At 43.2% G+C, this 27,330-nt stretch overlaps 2 protein-coding genes across 2 annotated transcripts in view; both read left to right on the top strand.

The window, feature by feature from the left end:
* The first annotated feature begins 1,501 nt into the window (after positions 1 to 1,501).
* LOC134446689 (uncharacterized) lies at positions 1,502 to 4,331 on the top strand. The gene is made up of 2 exons (XM_063195999.1): positions 1,502 to 1,542; positions 2,398 to 4,331. The coding sequence occupies exons 1-2, from the start codon at positions 1,524 to 1,526 to the stop codon at positions 3,864 to 3,866; spliced, it is 1,488 nt and encodes a 495-aa protein (XP_063052069.1). The 5' UTR covers positions 1,502 to 1,523; the 3' UTR covers positions 3,867 to 4,331.
* Positions 4,332 to 10,599: 6,268 nt separating this feature from the next.
* srpk2 (SRSF protein kinase 2) overlaps positions 10,600 to 27,330 on the top strand; it is a 115,826-nt gene continuing 99,095 nt past the window's right edge. The window contains exons 1-2 of the mRNA XM_063196677.1: positions 10,600 to 10,680; positions 10,920 to 10,989. Of these exons, the coding sequence (XP_063052747.1) occupies positions 10,665 to 10,680; positions 10,920 to 10,989 (86 nt within the window). The 5' untranslated portion in view covers positions 10,600 to 10,664. The remainder of the gene's footprint in view (positions 10,681 to 10,919; positions 10,990 to 27,330) is intronic.

Below are 27,330 nucleotides of genomic sequence, written 5' to 3'. Positions count from 1 at the left end.
TCTCCTTGTATGTATTTGTGTGTGTGTGTGAACATCAAAATACATTATTGAAATAACCACATTATACGCTTAGGCCTAAAAATATAATAAAAACATACAAAATAATGAAACCCCAACGTATCCTAGACATTCCCTTTAGATTTCTTAAACATGCAAATACCCAACCTTTCTCCTTCTCTTTCGTTTATCTTTGCAGGACACACAGAGTCTCCACCACCAGACTCCGAACAAGAGCTGGCTGAATCGAACAAAGTTTCAGGGGAAACATTTTCACTTGAAGCCAAATCACTGGAGGAAGAGAGCTTCTATTCCTTCTTCAGCCACATAGCACAAGGGGGCTACATTCCCAACTCAGTAGTGCGAGCCACCCACGATATCGAGCAGCTAGAGGAGACAGACGAGGGGTTCGGTGGTGGTGGTGGCCTGCCTGTGGCTCTTCTCAAAGATTTCAGCTATTTGGAAGACGAGGACGCCCTCTACTCTGACCAAAACTCTATAGGCCACGCGGTTGAGGAGATTTTAACTCGCTCCAAGCTGGTAAGAATGATAAACGCTCAGCAACAGCAAATGGTGAAAGTTGATGCCCCTGTTGTTACACCAGAAGAGAGAAAGGAGGAGGTTCAACACCCACCTGCGGAGACCCCAGTAGAGACCAAGGAGGATGTGATAAAGAGAATTTCAACAATGATGGAAGATTTAGACACGACATGCGAAGCTGATTACAAGAGAATCAGTGGCAAGCTGCTGTCGCTCCTGCACGGGATACGAGACCGTGCGTACGTTAAAGATCAGATGGTGTTTCTGAGACAGAAGCTCGTGTCTCATGCCACAGATGGTTCTATCGATTGGCGTCAGACCGAGGGCCTGAATAATCTACGCAGGCTCTGCCTTCTGCACCACGGAGACATAAGTGCGGTCACCAGATTGATGATCCATCCTCATCCACGGATACGGGATGTAACCAGCACCGTTCTGAAATCAGACTTCAAGATATATAACAAAAAAGCACTGAGAAAGAAGTTGGAAGGACTAATGAGGTGAATGGTGTAGTAATGATTCCGTTTTGAATTTAGTTTTAGAATTATCATTACATACTGTCAGAAGTAATCATCTAAATGCATTAATATAGCCTACACATTGTGATAATCAGTGAAATTTGAATATAATCACATTCATGCATTTGCTTTAAGCTCTGAGGAACTAGAGGCATTGCTTGCCCTCTTTACATATGACCTCAATTTGATTGAGAGTGATCATAATGATGTCGCAACATCAGGCGTTGGCATGACAATATCGGACAACCAGCAATCAAAACCCACCACAGGTTAGTCGTGCTGTTAGAGCAACATATTTGATAACAGTTTTGGCATTTTGCATTTACACAGGTATTGAAAGAAAACCATTATGCACACATCACAAGAAATGTAATAAATGATGTATGTTGTCTGCAAAATGTCTTGTTTATTACAGTACATGTAGCCACAGCTGGAATGAAGAAGTGCTCTACAATCTCACTGCCACAGATGCCTGCAGACATGAAAGGTAATGCAATGCAATGTAATGCAATGTAATGCAATGTAATGTAATGTAAAGCAATGTAATGCAATGCAATGCAATGTAATGTAATGTAAAGGCGACTTTCTTACGGTTGTGGAGTAGTGACAGTTCAGTTCACATGCAGCTCCATTTATTTACACAAAGAACAAAATCATACACACACGAATATACTATTATAACCATAATCAAACACACAGGAATATACTAATATAAGCATATCAAGCACGCACAAATATAATAACTAATATAACCATATCAAGCACACGCATGAATATACTAATATAACCTTTAAAGCAGACACGAATATACTAATATAGGGTAACCATTATAAAGCACACACGAATATACTAATATAACCATTGTAAAGCACACACGAATATACTACTATAACCATTATAAAGCACACACGAATATACTAATATAACCAGGGCTCTAAATTAATACCAGCCCACCGGCCAAATACTGGTAAAATTTCATTTGTAAAATTTCATTTTGGCTAGTAGGAAAGAACAACTTACTAGCCACTTTGACCCATTAGTGAGTGTTTGTTTAGTTAGTAAGATTAACATCTACTTGCCATTTTGGCTGCTGGTGAAAAATGTTAATTTAGGGCCCTGAATATAACCATTATATAGCAGAGACACGAATATACTAACTAATATAACCATTAAAACAGACACAAATATACTAATATACAGTAACCATTAAAGCACACATGAATACTAATATAACCATTATAAAGCAGATACGAATATACTAACTAATATAACCATTATAAAGCAGACACGAATATACTAACTAATATAACCATTAAAGCAGCAGACATTTGTGTTTCTGCAGTTCAGCGCAGGATGTCCAGAAAGACTAATAAGATGTTTGACGATCGCCGTAGCTCCACCAAAGGTGACTTTGTGAGAGCAAAAGAAAAGGAGCACATGGAGGAAGTGGAAGAGGAGAAGAAGAAGACTGAGACTGAAATAGTGACAGCGGAGGAGAGCAAGAGTAGCAGGGAGGTACACTATGCCACCCCTAAAGCCAGCAAACGCAAGAAAAAACTTGCATCCAAGAAGCGTATCAACTTCTCAGCGGCTGGGCGACCCCACTTCTCTACCGATAACCCACTGCTGTATGCCTACAGGAAGGCTTGTATTGACAGCTTAGATATGTCGTCTTCCACAGGATTAGCTAGTATGCTAAAACATGAGTCGCGCCTCCTGCCCTTCGACTCAGGATTCATGTCCTTGGAGAACCAAGAGGTGTCTAAGCAACTTCCTGCTGCAGGGCAGGGCGGCCTCGTGCCCATTGGCCAAAAGCCTAAGAGGGTCTTCTCTAAAGCTCACAAGTTAACCTCTCAGCACGTGTACCAACCCCCACACCCCAGCCCCCAGCATCACCTTGGCCCAACTCAATACGATGTCATCGGCCAGCCTCGTCATGACATCACATCACAGCATAGTGACATCATCGCCCAGCGCTACGACATGCAGCATCCTCACACTGTCCACCATGATGACGACGGCGTCCATTATCCTCGCGACCACCGTGACGTTCACTTTCAGCATTGCCATGACAACAACCTCCAGGGCCACTATGTCACCACCCAACATTATGACATCATCATCACGTCTCAGCGTCCTTGCGATGCCATTCGCTCGGAGATCACTCCCAGCTTAACTCCCGGCAGGACAGAGCATGCTCAGGGCCCTTGCTATCCTCCAAGGCCCCCAGTCTCCCAGGCTCCACACAGCTCTCCTCAGCATGACCCTAAACCTCGTCCCCATGAGGCCTCCCCGGCTGCAGACCAGCTTGTTGAGCAGGGGAAGGCGCTGGAGCAGGGAGACGCTGGACAGTGGAGGGAGAGCCTGCATAAGCTCATCTCCCTCCACGGCTTTCGCTCCTGCAAAGCGGCACAGGCGGCCGCCTCTCTGCAGCAGCAGCAGGCGCGCTCCAAGACTGCTTTCCCCCCGCTCCGCTCAAAGACAGCTCTCCCCCCGCTCCGCTACCAGCCCCCGGGGTCGGCCGTGCCAGGTGAGCGAGTGCTGGAGAAGGTGGAGCTGACGGGGCAAGATGGAGGCTCCTCTACCTCCAGCTCCTTCATGCCACCATTGCAGTTTCAGCAGCAGATCCCCCTGTCCTGGCGCCTTAGCCACGCGTCCCTGAAGCCGAGGGGGCAGATGAGGTACGGGAGGCTGGAGATGGACTGGGTGAGCGGGGGGGCGAGGAGTGACATAGCCTCAGCCACCTTAAAGACGCCCACCCTGCCGAAAATCAAGCCCAGGCCGCGGCGGAGGACTCTAACCCAGGCTTAGAGAAAAATACAAATAGATATATATTTTCCTCCACCAAACCCAGGCTTAGAGAAAAACACAAACAGATATATATTTTTGGTTGCTTCTTCCCCTAACCCAGGCTTAGAGAAAAATACAAACAGATATATATTTTTGGTTGCTTCTTCCCCAAACCCAGGCTTAGAGGAAAATACAAACAGATATATTTTTGGTTGCTTCTTCCCCTAACCCAGGCTTAGAGAAAAATACAGATGTATTTTTGGTTGCTTCCTCCACCAAACCCAGGCTCAGAGAAAATACATATCTTTTTGATTGATTTTATTCATTATTTATATTTTGAAAAAGGAAGATATTTTTTCACATTAAAGTATGGGAAACATCACTTTTTACTTGCAATAGCAAACACTGAGAAGACACTTAGTCAGTGATCTATTTGAAATCTTCTTTCACCATATCAATGATGACAAATAAAGAAACCAATTCACTTGGAACAAAAAAAAAACCAGAAAGTGTGTCTACAGTACTGTTTGTGTATATATATTCCTATCAGTGTATTAGATACATCAAGTGTGAGAGACAACATAAGAAACATTTGAACTTACTAAGACTACATTTAAACTTTGGAGTCTTCCTGGCTCAATACTCATTCAGACTTGTTTGAATGTGAAGCATCTTGCCTCTTACAGCTACCTAGTTTTCTTTCTTTGTTTGTTTTTATACATGGGTGCTTTATAATGTGAGGAAAAAGTAGAAGTAGTGGCACCACACACCACACTCTTCCTACCCCATAGAAATATAGCTTATTGTTGATGGATGGTGGTGGGTAAATGAAGGCGCGGTGGCCACATGCGTCGCGCTAAACCATTCCATGTGGCCCGCAGAGACTTTACAAGACAGACAACTCATTCATCATTCGGTCATTCAACATTCTTAAAATGGCTAAAACAGGGATCTTGCGAACTTAGAATTAACCAAGTACAGTACAGCTGCTACATCATTTCATTATAATAAATGTGCAGGAATGGCAAAGCTGGCAAGTTATGTCAGCCTACACTTTATCTTATTATTGACATGGGTGTATTATTGCGCATCTGGCACTTTGGTCAATACTCTACATCCAATTTGGCTCTTTGGACAAAATAATTGCCCACCCCTGATATACCATTATTTATCTCTATTCAAAAGAATACAGAGTGATGTCCCTGGTCGTCATCTGAATTCTTTGTGATCTTGAGGGCCCTCTGGTGGCTTATGTGTGAAGTTACTCAGCTGTTTCCAGACAACTCTTGAAGCTTTCTGAACAGCTCAAACAAAGGGTAGATTAGAAGAAGATACTTCAGGCTCTGACTTTTCCGGGATCCATGTGATGTCAGGTGAACACCCCTTTAGGAGACCTTTGGTTAGGAGACCTTTGGAGTCTTACGATGGAGAACCTCCCATCCTCTTATTTTGCTTGTGGTCTCGTGATGCAAGACAAGACATTACTGGTGATAGAAGTTTTAGTCAATATCTGACAAAAGCATAATTCAAAGGTAATTTTCCTCATTTCTCAATCTGGATGTTGAACGTGAAAAAGCCCCCAAAAGTTGCTCTGTTCAGGCTGAGACAGAGGTGTCAAAAGTAAAAGTAAGAGTAAATTCATGATGTAAGTACAAAAACAACACATGATATTACACAGCTGTTATACGATTTACTCCATTGTACCTAATGAGAGTTAGATAGACAGTCTAAAAAAAAACACTAGTAAAAACCTAACAAGGATCCACCACAAATTTGATCCAACCAGCGTCATCTGATAGTAAGACAAGAACACAGGTCTACTTTATACTCATATATACTGTAAGTTACCTGTGTTGAAAGGAAATTGTGTGTTTTTTTTAACTTTCACTTTTGCTTTTGACACTTCTGCTGAGAGCGGGAAAAGTGTTTTGTATTCTCCACGGAGTGTCAGTAAAGAACAATGATGAAGGGAGAAGAAGGGAGGTAGTTAAAATGAGCCTCTGTGATCCTGCACATGCAATCCTCCGATGGTGATATAGAACTCATACTAGTCTAGGCAATGGGTGCTATATACTGGGAGAATCGCTCGGAAGGTGATAAAAGTGTAAAACTTGGCACAAATGTTCATTAGGACATGCTTATTCATTTCAGGGGTGGAGCCACTCAGAATTCATTGTTGCCTAGCAACGGTTGCTACGTGAAGCTTCTTCCTTAGCAACCAGCATCAGTAATACAGTTCCCAGCAATTTTGTGGTATTATGATGTCTAAATATTGACTCCTTGCCCTTATATTACTAAATATCAGGGGTAGAGCCACTTAGAATTGAATGTTGCCTAGCAACGGATGCTAGGTAAAGCATCTTCCTTAGCAACCAGCATCAGCAATACAGTTCCCAGCAATTGTGTGGTGTTATGATGTGTTGAAATTAACGCCTTGCCGTAATATCACTAAATATCAGGGGTGGAGCCACTCAGAATGTATTGCTGCCTAGCAACGGTGGCTAGGTGAAGCATCTTCCTTAGCAACCAGAATCAGTAATACAGTTTCCAGCAATTTTGTGGTGTTATGATGTCTAAATATTGACTCCTTGCCCTAATATTACTAAATATCAGGGGTGGAGCCACTCAGAATTTAAAGTTGCCTAGCAATGGTTGCTAGGTAAAGCATCTTCCTTAGCAACTTGAATCAGTAATACAGTTCCCAGTAAATTTGTGGTGTTAATTGTAAGTACAAACTCCTTGCCCTAATGTCACTAAATATCAGGTGTGGAGCCAACGGTTGCTAGGTAAAGCATCTTCCTTAACAATCAGCATCAGCAATACGTAATGCAAAAATGTTATGTCTAAATATCAACCTCTTGCCCTAATATCACTAAAATAATGCATCATAATGCTTCAAATAATAATAGGTATGCAATATGTATGATTATGACCCCTTTGATCTTATTCTTGCCCATGGTTGCCAGGCAATTAACTTTCCTGAGCAACAAACATCAACGGTACAGTTTTTTTCCGCTATATCACTGTATTAATACATTAAAAGGTTATATAGAAACTTGTGCCATTGTCACTCCTTTGGTGTCATTCTAGACACTGCAAAGCTTTGCAATTCACTGTATTTCACATGTGCCTAGCACTGCATACTGATCATTCAGAGCAAAAATTACAATTTGGAAAGAAAGATGCCTACATGAACATCATGTGTCTGTGTTGTGTCAAATGACAAAGTAATTGTTGACATGCGTACCCAGGAACTAATTTTAAAATACTAAATCAATTATGTTTTACATATCATTTAGACAACTGCAACATTCTTTCAAAATGAATGGAATCTGTCTAAAATTATTTAATAACAGCAGATTATAGTCTTGAAATGCAAATAAATGTTTTTCTCTTAACCAGTAGTTGGTTAGCAGTTGGTTACAATCATGGGTACTGTTTGCCTATTACTGTATTATATAATTACTTTTTGTATATTCCAAATATCCAAATTTATAACTAACAAACTATGTATGTGCTGTTACACTAGTATGGACACACTCATAATTCTTGTGATGAACAAAATTTTGCTTTGGGGATTTATAAAGTACTCTAACTCGTACTGACTGAATTTAGCCTCCAAGTCACATTGTCTATATTGATGGGTGTATGTGGGCCAACTGTAATACAAATTTGCAAAGATTTCACATTTGGTCCCGAGTTTCACATCCCTGTCTTAACTTCATTCTTACAGTATTTACACTGAACCTTAATAAAATGGAATAGAAGCTTTTACAGAGCTGTACGGTTTCTCTATCCAAAAACCTACTGACGTGCCACTCTATCCTTAACCTGATTATTGCAATGTGTACAGAATATACAATTTCACTGCCAAGTGCTTAGGCATTGCATTGTTACAGTCAGCTTTCTGTGCCAGTTGATGACAGTTCCTGGGGCTCAAACTCTCTTCAGCCATATGTGAAGGTGTGGAAAACACTCGTATTAACCTTATCCTTAATTAACCTTAATGGGCTGAATCTAGACAAAAACAGACAATCTGGGTTTGAATGAGTGCTTAAGCCACTGCTGCGTACAACGTATCAGTTGTCTTGTCTTAGCCTGGGATATCCCATGTTGCTTTGCACAATCATTCCATTCTGAAAAACTTTGAAAGCGTGCATTCTATCCCTCAGCGAGGCAACTAGATCTTGGGGCCAATTAGAGAGTGGGGAGGGGTGGAAAGATGATGATGTGTATTACAGTACATGACAAATGGAAACTTTCAGTTTGTTACAGTAACTGACACAATTGGCTGTGGGCTACATATAGACCAAATGATAACACTTGTAACAGCAAATAATTGGCCGTTGGCAATTGCAAACCACACCCCACTATGAGAAATCAGTAGGCGTTCTCCAGAACATATTTCACAGAACATATTTATAGTGGTATGGTCTGGTGTGAACCAAGCCAGCCAATTGTCTATGGGTCTATTATCTGAATTGTATTAGTTTTACTGTTAGGAATTTGAAAGTGTAATTCCTAAATGTTGAATGTTAGGCAATTGCTTTTTGTCTTTGGATACAGGAATAGCAACTGTAGAATTGTATGAGAATTTAAACTCTCTTTAATTTCAGATTTTTGAGTATTATGAAAAGCGCTATATAAAACGTATGTATTATTATTATTATCAGATAAGCACTTTACGAGAATGAGTTAGAATGACAAAAATAGCAAAGAGGAAATTATTCCAGATATTGATGGTATTTAAACTCTTGAACCATTATTGCAGTGATATTAGGACAAGTACTCACGATTCAGACATCATGACACCACAAAAGTGCTAAGAAACTATCAGTGATGCTGGTCGCCAATGAAAATGCTTTGCATAGCAACCATTGCTGAGCAACATTGAATTCTGAGTGGCTCCACCCCTGAAACTGATAAACATGTCATAATGAACAAGGACTCAAGACTCTGACATCATGACACCACAAAAGTGCTTAGAAACGCTATCAGTGATGCTGGTTGCTAAGGAAAGTATGTTGCCTAGCAACCGTTGCTATGCAACATTGAATTCTCTGTGGCTCCAGAGACTCCAGAGAGACAGAGAAGGAGTGGAGACATCATGACACCACAAAAGTGCTCTATCAGTGATCAAGAAACTCTATCAGTGATGCTGGTTGCTAAGGAAAATGCTTTACCTAGCAACCGTTGCTATGCAACATTGAATTCTGGGTGGCTCCACCCCTGAAATCGATAAGCATGTCCTAATGAACACTTGTGCCAAGTTTCATGCTTTTATCACCTTGCGAGCGATTTTATCACCCATTGCCTAGACTCATACTGCATTCTGTGGTCTAGTAATGCACTGGGCCGCTGACAGCCTTGGCCAGGCCTGGGACAAAAGCATCTGAAAAGGTCCCCTTTGTAATGTAATGAGGAACCAGTTGCATTACATTACATCATTACATAACACTTATCTGAGGCTTGTATCCAAAGCGACTTACAATTATTTAGGTTCGGGTATTGGTTACAGGCCCTGGAGCAATGTGGGGTTAGGTGCCTTGCTCAAGGGCATGCTGCTTTTTTCATGATAGTGACAATAATAATAATGATAATAATAATAATAATGATGATGATGATGATGATGGTGATGATGAATAATAGAGTAGAGTAGAATAGAATATCATTTATTAATCCCAGGGGGGAATTAAGGTGGCAAGTATACCAGTACATACATAAAGAAGACATTAGCCTACACACAAGACATTACACAAATCATTACACATATCAACCATATAGCCGACTCTTACATACATTCAGTCCAAGGCAGATATCACCTCCTCTCTCTCTCTCCCCCACTCACACAGGTACAGGTAAATCTCTCTCTCTCTCTCCCACTCACACCCACACACACAACACAGTGAACACACACACACACACACACACAGTTGCGGTTAGTTAGTAGTGTAACAGTGATTCATCACATGTGGTGCTTTAGCTACAGAGCAGCAAAAACAACAACAACAAACAAAGTGATAAAGTCTCCAAAAAAAGTGTACCAGTTATTTATCATGTGCCTTAGCTCAGTGGCACAGAGCAACAGAGGCAAAGTGTCCAAGAAATGGTCCAGGAGTGTCAGAAGTCACTGTGCATAGTACAAGTAAAAGAACCAGGGTACAAAGTGGGACCAAAAGGAGACGGAAGTGAACATATTTCATTCAGCATTTTTGATTTGCTCTTTTTCTGTCAGTTGTGCGCTCATGTGAGCGTGAGCAAGGGCGCGCTCCTGGTCCTACGTCCCGTCGATAGAGGGAGTCAGTGCGCATCCTCCGTCTAGAGAGCTTGGAGAGGCGAGATGAGAGAGAGAGGAGATGGGATTTATGGCTCTTTCTCGGGATCCGAATCATAGTGACCCATTCCTTTCAAGGAGCCGTTCAAAAAAGGCTCCTTTTTATTTTAATTTAATTAGGCCTAGGCTACTCGGTGTTGACAAGATAGACATTTTGACTCCACCTCTTTGTCATTTTGTCCAAACAATTTATTGTCCTCCTCCTAAAGACTGGATCGAAGACCAAAAAAAGAAAAGAAAAAAGAACAATAAATAAAGCAGGCCACGTGAAGGTCAGGTCATCTGATCAAAACGAATGAAAAACTAAAAAAGACCGGCTCCCAACTGCGATTCGGATTCGGAACACGTTTGGGTGCCGTTCAAAAGAATCTATTCGTTCATGAACGTCATAACACTAGCTTGGAGAGGCGAGAGGAGAGAGCCCGGCTGCCTGCCTGCCTGCCTACCGAGCTGCCGCTGCTGCTGAGGGGAAGCAGGAAAACATCATGAGCTCCAGGAAGGGTAGGCTACGAGCAACTCGTTATTATATAAGAATCGTGACAAATTTATGTAGGCTAGCCTAGGCTACTTGTTTCACTGATGTATGCAAATAGCTGTGTTTGTGACCATTTGTTGAAATGATGCTCAGACCGGTATTGACCGACTGTGTTGTTCTTTCTCCCCTGTCCCGCTTCCCATCTTACTACTCTCCTTCTCACTTGGGTTGCGCCTCTGCCAACACATCGTCGGATTGCACATAGTAATGGCCATCCAGGCGCGAAAGAGGAGGCCGAAGGGGAAGAAAGACAAGACAGCAGTCCATCATCGAAGGTAAGCAGGGCGGCGGTCCGGACCAGACTGCATGTGTGCGTGTTTGTGTTTTGTGACAGCAGTGGTGCTTGGGTGTATGTAGCCTAGTTAGTCTGTGTTGACACGGCGAGTCTACTCAGACACTTTGACATGAGGGGGCGATAAATGTTTCGGTTTTACGCTTGTAGCTGTCATTGCACACCAACGCACTCTCACTTCATGGCAGGTGGAGTAGCTTCTGTGGGCACACCAAGTGTGTGTGTGGGAAGTTGCTAATGGCAACGATGCGCGGCGGCACGACGCCGATATGTTTTTGTTTGACTTTTATGCCCCATGCAAGTCGTTCCTCTATTCATTGCTGGCAACGTATCTTATCCACGTTGTAATCTGTTCAGCCCTTTGCTACTGCTGAGCACTGATTTCCACTGGTGATGTGGGGGGTGTTCTCCAACGCAGATTGGATGTGACAGATGTGACTGCTCTCGCTGGAGTGATTATGGATGCTGATGTTGTAGCGTACCAGACAATCGCTCGGCATTTCAAGTTGATAGAAACGGGGGTGCACTGACAAGACATTTACTTGAATGAAAAGAGTCTGTGTATCTGTGATAAAGAAGGGAATTCCTGCTGTATTAGGTGGGCGTGTTTCAAACGTCTTGTAAACGCGGTGCCGATAGTTGTGGCTAAAGCGCACAGAGCAGGATTTTCCTCAATGAACCCACGAATCGCCTCGCCGAGTGCACAGTCCTCCTCCATGGCACCACAGCATTGGAGCGACGTCACGACATGTCACTAACATCAATTAGGTGATTCCAAGGTTCTACCCACGCCGAGGCGGTCGCTAGAATTTACTGGAAATGTCTGGAGCTGCTTGTGCAACCCATAGCCATGTCTGTTCAAGCGCAGTTGGATGATTCTCATGGTGACACTGATGGAAGACGAGGATGTAAGTGATGTAGCCTACACAAGCAAGTGATGTGTGTGTGGGTGTGTCGAGCAAAATGGTGTAGGTAGGTTACTTGCTGCTCTGGGTTTTGTCATTACGTAACACTGTAGTAGGCTATTGTAGAGAGACACAGCAAAGGAAACCACATGTAACAATACATCTATTACCTCTCATGACATAGGCCTATATTAGGCCTACATGAGTCCATATGAGTGCCAGACAGTAGCCCTATACGAATTGCGAACTGACCCATTTCTCTGTGTTTCAGTACAGTTCTTTCCTGCAAGTGGAGATTTATTAGTTGTCAAGTCATATTAGGCTATGGAGTTGTATTAGTTGTGGAGTAGTAGGCCTATTAGTTGTGTATTTTATTCATTTCAGAATGTGGGTGCACTTTGTGAAACTGAAAACTCATATGTATCCACATAGCAAATAGTATGCAAACAGCTCTGTGTGTGTGTCCAATAACATTTTGTCACAGCCTTTCAACTTGTGGTCCCACAGTAGTCTATGCCTTTGATGAGGGGGACCTAGACAATCCAGTTGAACCACAATCCCGCTGTCTTCGTCCTGTTACATTGCATCACTTTTAGTAGATGCTTTTATACAGAGCGATAGGGCTGGGCAATATGACGATATATATCGTTATCGTGATATTAAAGTGTATATCGTGACCTTTCTCCTATATCGTTTATATCGTGATAGTAATTTTATCAATTTTATACAATTGAATATCATTTAATTACATTTCATGCTGTCACAATACACACTATAAGTTAATGTAACTGTAAAAAATAGAATAAAAAGATAACATTTTACTTACATTTTTAAGAAAGGTTGTTTTGTGACATGAAGAAATAAAGAGCAAATAAAGAGAATAACTGAAAACATATGTAATTGTGCTATATCGTGATAAATATCGTTATCGTGATATAAAGTAATCCATATCGTGATATAGGTTTTTTTCCATATCGCCCAGCCCTACAGAGCGACGTACAAAAGAAGGGATAGTCAGCAATAGCATAGGCCTACAATAAAATGCAATACATCACAATACAATGCAATACAGCACAATACAATGCAATACAGCACAATACAATGCAATGCGTGAGGAAGAAGACAGAGGAGAGGGAGTATACAGGTCACTCAGGTCATGTACCTATGTGTGTATGTGTGTGTGTGTGTGTGTGTGTGTGTGTGTGTGTGTGTGTGTGTGTGTGTGTGTGTGTGTGTGTGTGTGTGTGTGTGTGTGTGTGTGTGATTTGTTGGCCTACCACGGGCCTCCTCCACTCTCTCTCTGACTGCCTCTCCACTCCTGTAAACTGCTGCAGGGACCTGTATCAGGTGACCTGTCCCCGAGGGTCACCCAGAGTGCCACTGGAGGCACGGTGTCACTCAAAAGAATGGATGAATAGAGGCCCATGTCAACAGAGCCCGGCGGTGGGAGGGAGTCCATAAGTCTGCTGTGTGGGTGTGACATGATGAATGGAACAACTTTTGTGTGGCTGTCTGTCTGTGTGTTTGGATGGCGTCTGACTATGTAGACTTAAATCAGAGCTCCTCCTAAAGTTCCAATTGCCAGTCATCATGCACAAAGTTCTCAATGTGTGTGCACTGAGTGCACAGCACAATAAGGTGTAAATGCTAGAGTGTGTTACATGCTAGTGTGTGTTATTTGAATCAGTGTGAGGGCCGGTATGTTAAAGGTCTTGCATGAAAGTTTAGTGGACATCATTGTATATCAAAAGTGCTGTCCATGATGCAGACTCTAATGCACGATACGCCACTGCTGTCCACTTGGCATGGTACTCCAGCTAGTAGACCTCAGATGCCTTGATGTATTTGTCCGATTGCTTCAGGTTTCTTGTTTCATTCAATGTTTAGGCCTTGATTGCACATATGCTTTACACCACTGCAACAGATGCATTTTAGAGGTCCCAATATTCACTCAACATGGTGGTTTTAAAAATATCTGTTTCATTGAGCTAAAACTGCATATGAAAGGCCCAAATGTATGGTATGCATTAACAAAGTTATTCATACGTGTAAGCAGGGTCTTAGATGAGTGTTTGTCTACACAGACTAACACCACATTCTAATTGGTGTTTGCCTCTGGTGGAACAGCTGTTTGTTTTTTGTGCTTATAAGACAAAATAGGAGACTACTCATCCGTTCACATCTTGGATGCTGCCTGCTGCACTAACGTGATGTTATTACGGCTCGGCTGCTCTGAGTATTGATAGCCAATCAGGCAAGACTTTGAGTATTGACAGCCAATCAGGCAAGGCTTTAACTATTGTCAGCCAAGCAGGCAAGGCTTTGAGAATAGACAACCAATGAGACAAGGCTTTGAAGGGTTCATAGTGAGTTTGCTCTCAATAGTCATCTTCACCTTCTCATCCTTGCAAGCTCTCTCTATCTCTCTCTCTCTCTCTCTCTCTCTCTCTCTCTCTCTCTCGCTCTCTCTCTCCTTTTCTCCAGCTGCGTTCTCCCCCTAACACACTTACACACACACACACGGCACATATGCATATACGAGTGCACGCTCACACACACACACACACACACACACACACACACACACACACACACACACACACACACACACACACACACACACACACACACACACACACACACACACACACACACACACACATGTACCCATGTACCCATGTACCCATCCTTCAGCCATGTTTTGCGTGCTTGTTCTCCTGGGGAACTGGAGCATTCTTCCAAATAACTTTACTTACAAGTTCTCTTACAGCCTCTAAACACGCTTTCCAATGCCCATTCATTGCAACCCAAAATGTCAAGTTTATTGTGGCATCCTCCATAGATCGAATTCGCTAGAAATTTGCAAGGAAGTTATGGTAGTACAAAGGAACAACACGGCAAAGCTTTCATTTTCAAGGGACGTTTGATGCACCCTTACTCAATGTGCACACAAACTGTCATGTACAAACATACACAAACAGCCATACACAAACACACACACATACTACAGGCACACGTCCATAAATAATAGGAGGGCAACTGATAGGCTACTGTATACATATAGGAATGTCATTGTTTCTAAACAAACACCACAACTTTTGCCTGATGCTACTTTTAATGTTTTTTTTCCGTATGTCTTTTTTTGTGAGTTTATTTCCTTATTACATAGTTATGTGTCTGTCTACGTCTGGAACTACATGTAGGCAGCCATGTTAACCAGGACTCCCTGGCAGAAGAGACTGCTAGTCTCAATGGGACAATCCTGGATAAATAAAGGAATAAATTACAAAAAAAAACATAAACAGACAAACAAACATGCTGCATTCCACACTCCAACACGGTAGCCCGGCGGGAAAGTTTTTTTCAGGTCATGCTTCTCTCCCTTAAGTTTATAGCTGTGTGTGTGTGAGCTATGATCTTGCCAATGTCTTCAGAGTTGTTGTTTCCCACTGCCCCAAGCTGGCCCGGTTGGAGAGCTGTGAACGGGGACTTGTAGGCCACATTGTCCTCCTCGGCTCCACAAAGCCCGCGGACAGAAAAGCATGCCATGGCGGGTGGCGGGCGGTGGGCTGGAGTCATTCCTCTCATCACCGCGGACACTAAATGTTTTGTTCTGCTTGGCGTGTTGTTGTTGTTGTTGTGGCGTCGTTCATACGTTAGCGTTAGCATTAGCGTTAGCTAGCTGCGGTGCCACTACTGGGCATGTGCCATGTGGGGTCGTCACCCTCCCTGTGGGGCGTGGAGACCAGAGGACAGAACAGAAAGATACACACACACACACACACACACACACACACTACACACACCACACGCACACACACACACACCATACGCGCGCACGCACACACACACACACACACACACACACACACACACACACACACACACACACACACACACACACACCACAGACACACACCACAGACACACACACACACGCGCGCGCACAATACGCGCACGCACACACACACACACACAGACACACACATACAGAGGCACAGACACATACATAGACACGTACAGGCACAGACAAACAGACAGAAACGTGTGTGGGGCTCTGAGGCCAGAGGCGAGAACAGAGAGATCCGCTCTCAGTAGCAGCTGCACACACACACACACACACACACACACACACACACACACACACACACACACACACACACACACACACACACACACACACACACACGCGCGCGCATACACACACACACATATGTACAGACACACACACAAGTACACACACACGTACAGAGAGACTCTCTCTCTCTCTCTCTATCTCTCTCTCTCTCTCTCTCTCTCTCTCTCTCTCTCTCTCTCTCACACACACACACACACACACACACAGCTCAGCCAACCGCACAGATCTGCATTACAGTACAGTAAACATACATAAACAGCTACTGCTGCATGTGTGTCATGCTGTGCACTTTCTCACAGTTTCACATGTGAGCTGAGCATCCTCTCTCCCTGTACAGTGGCTGTTCTCCAAAGTACACAGAGAGCACACAGAACACGGCACACAGCCTGCTGGTGCCAACACTGACGAATTACATGATGTGTCCAATCAATTTCTGATGTGCAGCATGCTGAGCATTGTCAATGTTTGTGTACTGATGGACCGGCAGCATTTGGCAGTAGGCCATAGTGACAACCTAGATGATGAGTTTTGTATTTTTTGGTATGTTTTTTAATTGTTTCTGTCTCATAGCGTCTGTTAAGTATTGACGTGTTTCAAAAGCAAATGTTTGTTTTAGGTGGTAGGACATGAATCTGCCAGTGTTGTGACTGGCTGTGAGTGATCCTGATTGGTGTCAGTGTGTGTTGTGCTGTAAGCCACATTGATTTTGGCATAAGGTTTCCACACAGGGCTCTGAGACACAGATGACACTGTGTAGTGTAGTCTAATGTGTGTTTTGTTCTGTGTAGTCTGATGTGTATGTGTTGTGTCCTGTCCTGCATGTCCCTGGCAATGAAGATTGTAACTGTGACACACACAAGCCTCCTGGCCTTCATTATGAAGCCTCTCCTCTCTCCTCTCCTCTCCTCTCCTCTCCTCTCCTCTCCTCTCCTCTCATCCCCTCTCTCCTCTCCTCTCCTCTCCTCTCCTCTCCTCTCCCCTCCTCCTCTCTCCTCCTCTCCTCTCCTCCCCTACCCTCCCCTATCCTCTCCTCTCCTCTCCTCACCCTCTCCATTCACTCTCACTCTCACTCTCAGTCTCACTCTCAGTCTCACTCTCACTCTCCTCCCCTCTCCTCTCCTCCCCTCCCCTCTCATCTCCTCTCCTCTCCTCTCCTCTCCTCTCCTCTCCTCTCCTCTCCTCTCCTCCCTCTCCCCTCCTCTCTCTTCTCCTCTCCTCTCCTCCCCTACCCTCCCCTATCCTCTCCTCTCCTCTCCTCTCCTCTCCACTCCTCTCCTCTCTCCTCCCCTCTCCTCTCCTCCTCTCCTCTCCTCTCCTCTCCTCTCCTCTCCACTCATCTCCTCTCCTGTCCTCTCTTCTCCACTCATCTCCTCCCCTCCTCTCCCCTCCCCTCTCCTCTCCTCTCCCCTCCTCTCTCCTCTCCTCTCCTCTCCTCTCTCCTCTCCTCTCCTCTTCTCTCCTCTCCTCTCCTCTCCTCTCCTCTCATCACCTCTCTCCTCTCCTCTCTCCTCGCCTCTCCTCTCCATATCTAAATTCATATTCAAATACTGTATGCTTTATTGGCATGACTGTTAGTATCAGTGTTGCCAAAGCTTACAGAGAAAATCAGCATACAGTGTCAAGGATAACAGAACATGATGGTCAATAAAGACCACACACACACACATGGGCTTAATGTCACTTTCTCTGTCTCTCTCACTCTGCCATTCTCTGTGTGCACCTCACTTTCTCTCTCTCACTTTCTCTTTGTGTCTGTGTGTTTGTCAGGGTTTCTGTCTGTCTGGGTTTGATTGTGTCTCTATTTCTCTCTCTCTCTCTCTCTCTCTCTCTCTCTCTCTCTCTCTCTCTCTCTCTCTCTCTCTCTCTCTCTCTCTCTCTCTCTCTCTCTTTCTCTCTCTCTCTCTTTGAGCTTTTCTCTTATACTTTCTTTCCTCTAGCCAATATGGAAAATGTATGTACGTAAGACTTACAAAATGGTTATGGACTGTACAATGATTATTATATGGCACATACTATGACAGTGCCCAATTTCTCATGTAAGATTTTATAAAACTTGTGTCTATTAAGTTTTATTTTTTTGTCTATTTTTTCATCTAAGTGGCTACGCTTGGTCTTTTCTCCCCCCCCCCCCCCCTTCTCTCTCTCTCTCTCTCTCTCTCTCTCTCTCTCTCTCTCTCTCTCTCTCTCTCTCTCTCTCTCTCTCTCTCTCTCTCTCTCTCTCTCTCTCTCTCTCTCACTCCCTCTCTTTCTCTTACTCTCTCGGGGCATTGTTCCTCCCCTCCGTTATGACGTTGTGACATTGATGACAGAAAAGACCCCTCTTTGTTGTTGTCTCCACTGCAATGATTTGAACGTTTTTGTGCTGTTTTGAGACTAAAGCAAATTGATTGATCTGCAGCTTTATTGGCATACAGCATATTGTTGTTGTTGTTTTCAAACTTGGCCCGTCTTGCACTTCCGTCTGATACAACACAAGTGCTCCAAGCTAACAACCCACAAGTTATAACTGCTATTTGCTGCAGTAGCCCAAAGAGTGTCAGTAGATGTTGATTTTGCAGGCATGTCGTAACCACAACAGGAGCAGGCCTTTCACATTAGAGACAGCATGGTCTCACTGCCACTGCTCTGTGTGAGTCAGTGTGGTTAAGCGTTAAGGTGCTGCACTACTTTATGCTCCGTGTGGTGAGACTCTAGTCTGCAGAGGAGGATGACTGAAGGTTGTATGACTTTTGAAGGTTGCATAGACCACAACACAGGAGGTTGCTGAAGGTGTCTGGTCCTCAGCCACCTTATACTGTAGGTGGGCGAGATGGCAGAGGCTACGGTGCTGTTTCAGGTGCGCGAGATGGCAGAGGCTACGGTGCTGTTTCAGGTGCGCGAGATGGCAGAGGCTACGGTGCCTCTTCACTAGCCAGGGTTGGACTGGTAATCTGTCATACAGAGCATTTTCCAGCTGGGCCTCAAATTTTCCCTTTAAGACCGGCCCTCAATGTAGATGGTGCCCATCGGTGCATCCTTAATATGCAGTGGAGTGAATCCATCACAATTGTTTAGTTTAGTTTATTTAGTTTAGTTCAGCAGGGACCATGCACAATAGACATTGTTTACAGAAGTAAAAAAGATGGCTTGTGCCAGATTATAGCTACATAGCTAATTTCCATCTGCAGTCCCTGGACAGGTAAAACAACTATTAAAATACAGTACATAAACAAATAAACAAATAAGCACATCCATAGGCCATGAGTCATAAATAGTCTAGTCGTGATTTCATGAACCCAGAAATGTTGAGTACCCTAAAGATCTATTGCAGAAATGTCATCTATAGGTCAAATGAAGGGGATTTAGCTTGGTTGCCCAAAGTTGCACTTTGGGCAATTTGCATAATTAGCATAAATATATCGTTAAGGTTAAGACTACTGTAGGTGAATAGGCAAAAAAACTTAAATCATAGATATCACCTTGAAACTTTCTCAGTTGATTACTGGTGATAAGAGAAGAAAAAAATGTATTGGAAGTTTTCTGTATTTTGATGTTTAGATATGCAAATGAGGGCATGAATAATCAATTATGCACTAATTTGCATACACACAAAATCAGCTTTGCATGGTAAAACCAGACTCAAAATTATTTTTTTGTGGGTAAAATATGTACATTTCAGGGTTGAGTTAGTGAAAACCCTCTGAGGAACCTGGTCAAGAATATGTTTTGACCTGGATAGGTTAAGGAATTGCCCCATACAATAAATATATACAGTATACAGTATATTTATTACATAGGCCTACTGCATAATATGTACACAGCATGCAGGCATGCAGTTTAGAATAACTATTTACAGCATGCTTGTGTATACAAACACAAAATAACTATACAAGAGTAATTAATTATTAATTACTCTTAATTATTTTTAGTAATTCTTTTTTACTGGAAGGGATTTAATGTCTAAAATATCACATATGGTAGCAGAACGTTTTGGAGCTAAATCTGATTGTAGCACACTTTCACTACCTACTACCTACTACTACTAAGATATAGAATAACTACATTTTATTACCAAAAGTATACGCTCACCCATCCAAATAATCAGAGTCTGGTGCCCTATTCACTTGCAAGTGTATGAAATCAAGCATTAAGGCATGCAGACATTTGTGAAAGAATGGGCCATTCTCCGGAGCTCAGTGAATTCATGCGTGAATTCTATTCTCATAGAATGCCACCTGTGCTACAAATTCAGTTGTGAACTTTTCTCATTTCTAAATATTCCATAGTCAACTATCAGCTTTATTATAAGAAAATGGACACTGGGAACACCAGCAACTCATCCATTCTGAAGTGGCAGGCCACATAAACTGACCGAGGACATAATGCAAAGATGTCACAGACATTCTACAGTCAATTGCTACAGAGCCCCAAATTTCATGTGATCTTCAGATTTGCCCAAATACAGTGTGCAGAGTGCTTCATGGAATGGGTTTCCATGACCAAAAAGCTACTCCCAAGTCATGTATCACCAAGTGCTAAGCGAAGCCCCAGATTTTATAGTGTAAAGCACACTGCCACTGGAGATTATTTTAGACTTCAGGAGGCCTTTGGAGTGATGCATCGGGCATCTGGAAATCTGATGGACAAGTCTGAGTTTTGGAGGATTCCAGGAGAAGGGTACATTTTGGACTGCCAAGTGAAACTTGGTGCATGTGAAATGATGATGTGGGGTTGTTTTCTGAAGCTGGCCTTGGCCCCATTGTTCCAATGAGATGGACTTTGAATGCTTCAGGATATCAAAACAGTTTGGGACAATTCCATTCTCCCAACCTTAGGAACAGTTTGGAACAGGCCCCTTCCTCTTACAACATTACTATGTAGTGTACCTTGTTTGTGCATTGGTGCACTGCAAATAGACATGGATGACAGAGTATGGTGTGGATAAACTTGACTGGCACAGAGCAGAGTCCTTACCTGAGCCTAATAGAACAAGTTTGGTATGAATTACTCCATTAATTATTGCATACCATTGTGTAAGCACTCGCACACATGTAAACACATTTAGAACAACCACATAGCCTTCACCATCTCCATATTTTGTTTTGACACTCTCTTCAGTTTCATTATCTTCTTGGTATTCATCCTTATGAACTGAGTGTGGTTTATTTTTGTTGTTTAGTAAGATAAGGTCCCCCCAAAACTTTTTAAATGGTATGGTGAGGGATGCAAATTATTGAATAATGCCATCATGATTAATTGATTAACATTTAACTGATACAATTGTATGATGTTTGTATACGTAGCTCTTTTGCATTTGTTCACTGTACGTATGTACATGCATAGAGTACATCGGTTAAGCATGAAACACCTAATTCATCCATTTACGGTACATGTCAAACTACTTCTTGACCAGGGTCCTCAAAAGGTTTTCACTAACTCAACCCTCAAATATACATATTTTACCCACAGAAAAAATAATTTTGAGTCTGGTTTTACCATGAAAAGCTGATTTCCTCTGTAAGCAAATCAGGGCATAATTGATGATTCATGCCCTCATTTGCATATCTAAACATCAAAATACAGAAAACTTCCAATACATTTTTTTCTTCTCTTATCACCAGTAATCAACTGAGAAAGTTTCAAGGTGATATCTATGATTTAAGTTTTTTTTGCCTATTCACCTACAGTAGTCTTAACCTTAACGATATATTTATGCTAATTATGCAAATTGCCCAAAGTGCAACTTTGGGCAACCAAGCTAAATCCCCTTCATTTGACCTATAGATGACATTTCTGCAATAAAACTTTAGGGTACTCAACATTTCTGGGTTCAGTATAGGGGCCTATGGGGATCACGACTAGACTAATAACATGAGTCATGGCTCTAAAATCAAACTGCATGGGGTGCATGAATTTTTGTGTGTTTAAATGCTTTACAAGCTGTTCTGCAACAGTTTTTTCTATTATCTTCGAAATGGCCAGCAATATACTAATGGGTCTATAATTAGTGACATTCTGTTTGTCCCCAGCTTTAAAGATAGGAGTCACTATAGCTGTTTTTAGTACATTAGGAAAATAATTTTCCTCTAAAGCCTTGTTTACTATATGAGCTATGGGAGCTACTATATGAGCTATGGGAATTGAAGTATAGGGATGGGGGTGAGGGGCTGGTCTATGCCAAAAAAAATAAAAATGCCCGGGCCAGTTTGTGGTCCCAGTCCATCCCTGCACTAGCCAGAGCTCACACTCAAGAGGGGCAGCAGTAGCCTTCTAAAATTAGCCCCTAGCAGCCACAGGGAGTTTATACTGTAGCCCAGCATGAAGAGGGCAGCACATATGCCCACGCACAGAGATATGAGAAGGGCAAAGACAAACTAGGCCAGGCTAGATCAAGGGCTGTTAAAATACCTTATATAATGATAATTAAAAGATAATGGAAATAGTGATTAGAGCTGTTAGATTAGATTTCTACATGTTTGAAACGTTCCCATTGGCAAATGCATTCTGGCTTTGGCTGTGCCATCTGCTGCCCTATGGTAACATCCTTATATAAGTGGTATGGGGTATTCATAGTGGTATTCATAGTGGTACAGTGTTCATAGTGCTCATGGTAATCATCACATTTTGTTTTCAGCATGAACAGCTGGGGTGGTCTGTCATGCTTTGTTTGTTTATATGGGGTCGCTCTCTGCCATGAATTAAAAGCCCACAAATTTACTGAATTTACTACTACTGCTACTACGTAATGCGTAATGCTAAGTTCACACTGGCTCTAGACAAACACACAAAATCTTTAAGCTGGATTCAAAGAACTTCTGTAATGTTCTGTAAATAGTCAACAAAAGCTGTTGTGTCTGGCAAAGCTTGTGATTTTCATTCAGTGTGGACATGGTTGTTGTGTGGTACCCTGGCTCTTGGTATTGAGGTGTGGTACCCAGGCTCTTGTTATTGTACCCAGGCTCTTGGTATTGGGGTGTTGTGGTATTGTACCCAGGCTCTTGGTATTGGGGTGTTGTGGTATTGTACAATGGCTCTTGGTATTGGGGTGTTGTGGTGTTGTACCCAGGCTCTTGGTGTATTGTAGTGTTGTACCCAGGCTCTTGGTGTATTGTAGTGTTGTACCCAGGCTATATTACTACCCTCTGAGACCACAAGAGGGATGGCATGGGGTGGATAGCTGGTATGGCGTGGGGTGGTGTGGGGTGGTATGGGCTGGCATGAGGGGGATGGGTGGTATGGGCATGGGGTGGGGTGGGTGGTATGGGCATGGTGTTGGATAGCTGGTATGGCGTGGGGTGGTGTGGGGTGGTATGGGCTGGCATGAGGGGGATGGGTGGTATGGGCATGGGGTGGGGTGGGTGGTATGGGCATGGGGTGGGTGGTATGGGCATGGGGTGGATGGGTGGTATGGGCATGGGGTGGATGGGTGGTATGGACAGGTGTGGGGTGGATAGGTGGTATGGGTGGGTGTGGGGTAGATAGGTGGTATGGGTGTGGGGTGGGTTGTTTGTGTGTTATGTTTGCGCTTGTTGACTGACAGCACTGTTTGAGGGATAAACAACTGCAGCGACAACCAACTTCCACCCAGAAGGTCTTGCAGTCACTCACTTTGATGTTATTGATCTGACAGAAACATGAAATCACAACACAGCAAAATGAGATGATGGCATTATTGGATCTGCACAACATTTAGAGTGTTAATGGCATGCTGCTGCACACTGGGCTGTAACAATATTGGATCGAATAGAGAAATCAGAGTCACAACACTGCATCGTGATGTAAGAAGGCATTATCGTGATATGCCCTTTCAAAGTTTTGTTATCCTTCAATCCAGAAAACAGCCATATGATTTGATGTGATGGTGCTTTCAAGCTTCAAATGAGATACATATCAGAAATCATGGGGTGTATCGCATCGTGGGTCAAAAATCGTGATACGAAGCGAATTGTGAGTTGCGTGTATCGTTACAGCCCTACTGGACACCTAAAATTCCCTCTGGAAATGACCAAGCAGCACCCCTTGGTTTTCCTCTGACAACAGTGTTGTACAGACTTAATGCAGGTCCAGTAGATAAAAGCTTAGGTTACATATTTATGCTTAGTGCTCAGTCAGATATGGATTAATCCTTCTGTCTTTACGCGTTGTTCATGCTGTCTGGGTTTCTTCCTGACCTAGATCACCATGGTGGTAAAATCCTATAGGCTACTATCTGCGGATAACTCTATCATCATAGATCAGAGGATTGGTGGGTATAGCATTTGAAGTATGGAGGATTGGTGGGTATAGGATTTGTGAAAGTACTGTTTGTGAGCAGCAAATGGCAAATGAAGAGAACAAGACACTTTTCATGAAGCATGAAACATTACTATGAAACACTACGATGGCTTAGATACAGTGTACAGTACTTTAACGTTGAAACAGACAAAGATATTTTTGTTACATAATATTTCCCGCACAGTAAAAATGCAGTGTTAACTGTAAATAATTAGAGTGTCAATTTTTGCTGTGAACAGTTAGTTGAAAAAAAGAACAGACTGTTTGAATTATATGTGGTCTTTGTGATGTTGTCAAAATGGCCATCGTAGGCTCTGCAGGAGATGTTAGACAGCCCTGTGTCTCAGATCCACTCCCACACACTGCACAACTCTGTGGTCTTTTTTCTCTTCTTTGTCTTTATACCTTATTCTCTCTCTCTCTCTCTCTCTCTCTCTCTCTCTCTCTCTCTCTCTCTCTCTCTCTCTCTCTCTCTCTCTCTCTCTCTCTCTCTCTCTGTCTCTCTCTCTCTCTCTCTCTCTCTCTCTCTCTCTCTCTCTCTCCCTCTCTCTCAGCTGAGAAACGAGTGAACACATGGGTGAGAGAGAGAGAGAGAGAGAGAGAGAGAGAGAGAGAGAGAGAGAGAGAGAGAGAAGTGCAGAGTGGTTGTTCAGAGCAGAGTTCTCCGTAGCACTGTGTGAATGTAAAAGAGGGATATGTAGACTAGCCCCCTCTGTCACAGTGTTGTGACGGCTATCTCTCTCTCTCTCTCTCTCTCTCTCTCTCTCTCTCTCTCTCTCTCTCTCTCTCTCTCTCTCTCTCTCTCTCTCTCTCTTTATTTCTCCGGGCCATCTCCATTCTGTCATAATACTGTGACGGCTATCGCTCCCTCTCTCTCTCTCTCTCTCTCTCTCTCTCTCTCTCTCTCTCTCTCTCTCTCGCTCTCTCGCTCTCTCTCTGTCCATCTCCTCTGTGTAAACAACACATTGCACAGCAGAGACTCTGGGCCACTGTCAAATGTCTGCAAACAAAACACTCCCTCACTCTTCCTCCATGTCCTCGTCCATTCACAGATTTCTGGAGAAGGTTCTGCATTTTATTTGAATAATCATTTGAAGTAATGGAGTGTTCAGGGTTGTCGTCAGTGTTCAGGGTTGTCGTCTGACTGCAAGGCAGCAGATGCTAGCACATGTTGTGAAAGGACAGACCCCTGTGGACACACACACACACACACACACACACACACACACACACACACACACACACACACACACACACACACACACACACACACACACACACACACAAAGGGCAGGCATAAATACACACATCTCTCTCTTTCTCTTGCTTACACACCCACCCACACACACACACACACACCCAAAGGGAGGTGTAAAGAGAGAAAATCCGCTTCACCCGGTGATTTCCTCAGTGGCGCGAGGCGAGGCACCCAGCCGCTCTCCCCATATGGGAGCCGTGTGCAGCCATTGGGCCCTAATGACTGTGTGTGTCTTGAGGAAAGCTGTATGTGGCTCACAGAGTGTCTGGACCCAGTGACCACACATTGCTGTTTGCAAGGTAAATGAAACTGCACAACGCGCCAGGCCGCGGCAAAGATTCTCTATCCTAATACAGATCGTCTCTGGCCACGGCGTCTTGACTGTTGTCATAGAGACCACCGTGTGCTGTGCATTTCACCATGGCGATGCCTTTGTGACATTCCTCAGGGTAAAGGGCGTAACGGTCGCTAGCGGGGGATTACATTGTACTCCTTTGAATTGTGCTCTTTAACAGTAAACTTTTAACCAGTTCAATAAACGAGGACCTATTATCCTTTTTAGCCATTAACAGAGGACAGTTTCGGTCACATGCTCACAATAAATTGTTTATTTCTTGACCTTCAATTTTAATAGCACCTTCACTTAATGGGGCTCATACCTTAATTCACCAGATACCACATCATTCGCTGTCTGAGAAAACGCTACAATATCAATAAGGATATAGAAGAAAACACTACAATATCAACAATGCTGTAGACTGGGATAACTAAACACTACAATATCACTAAGGCTGTAGACTGAGAAAACACTACAATATCAATAAGGCTGTAGACTCAGCTGTGGTAGTTAACCCTTTCCTGCAGTGCCTCAATTAACAGCTTGTTATTAACAAAATGGTAATGACCATATCTTAATCTCAACATGAGCATAGTGAAATAAGGTATCTTCATAGGGCGCACCTGGACAGGACTGTGTACTAGAATAGAGATCCTAGACTAGAGCGAGATGCCTGGAAAACATGGATGTCATGGATGTGGGAGGTCGTTATGCTGGAAACAGCAGATACCACTATAAGCACATATATCGTATCATCTGGTCCATCTTGTTTTCAGTCATACAACTGCTCTAGAAAAACAAAATTAAATGTTGTAATGATCACACATCTTATTTATGTATTTATTTTCTTGATCAATGGGTTTGGGGTGACTTCTCCGAATTGCTGAGAACAGGACAGGCCTCAGGGTTTGGATTTGAGTAAGAATAGGACTCCTTGTACTTCATAAAGTCTCGGCTGATTTTGGCCTGTATTATGTTGTCACAAAATTGCATGTGTTGGAAGTGTTGTGTTGTGTTGTGCTGAGTTGAGCTGCGTTCTCTTTTGCTTGGCTGCTTTCTGCTGTACTTTGCTGTATTGTTCTGCGTGCTGTGCTGTGCTGTGCTGTGCTGTGCTGTGCTGTGCTGTGCTGTGCTGTGCTGTGCTTTGCTGTGCTTTGCGTGCTTTGCTGTGCTTTGCTGTGCTTTGCTGTATGGTGGTTGGATAGGGCTTACCGCACAAATACATCTACCGCTACAAGAGCGAGGCGAGCAACGGAAGTAATTGACTTTGTATTGAGTCGCGCGACAACCGCGATTCTGAAGACTAGAGGCGATTTGTGTGACGAGAGCGACAGTTTGAAGTTGAAATCCTTTCAACTTTCTATGACGCGGTTCGGCGACTAGCCGCGACAGCCAATGACTGTATGGTCAGTGACCACAGCCAATGGGAATGT

Source organism: Engraulis encrasicolus, chromosome 4 (genome assembly GCF_034702125.1).
Source record: "Engraulis encrasicolus isolate BLACKSEA-1 chromosome 4, IST_EnEncr_1.0, whole genome shotgun sequence".
Taxonomy (NCBI): domain Eukaryota; kingdom Metazoa; phylum Chordata; class Actinopteri; order Clupeiformes; family Engraulidae; genus Engraulis; species Engraulis encrasicolus.
The sequence above is the reverse complement of the archived record's forward strand: the minus strand, read 5'-3'. Positions and strand labels throughout refer to the sequence as shown.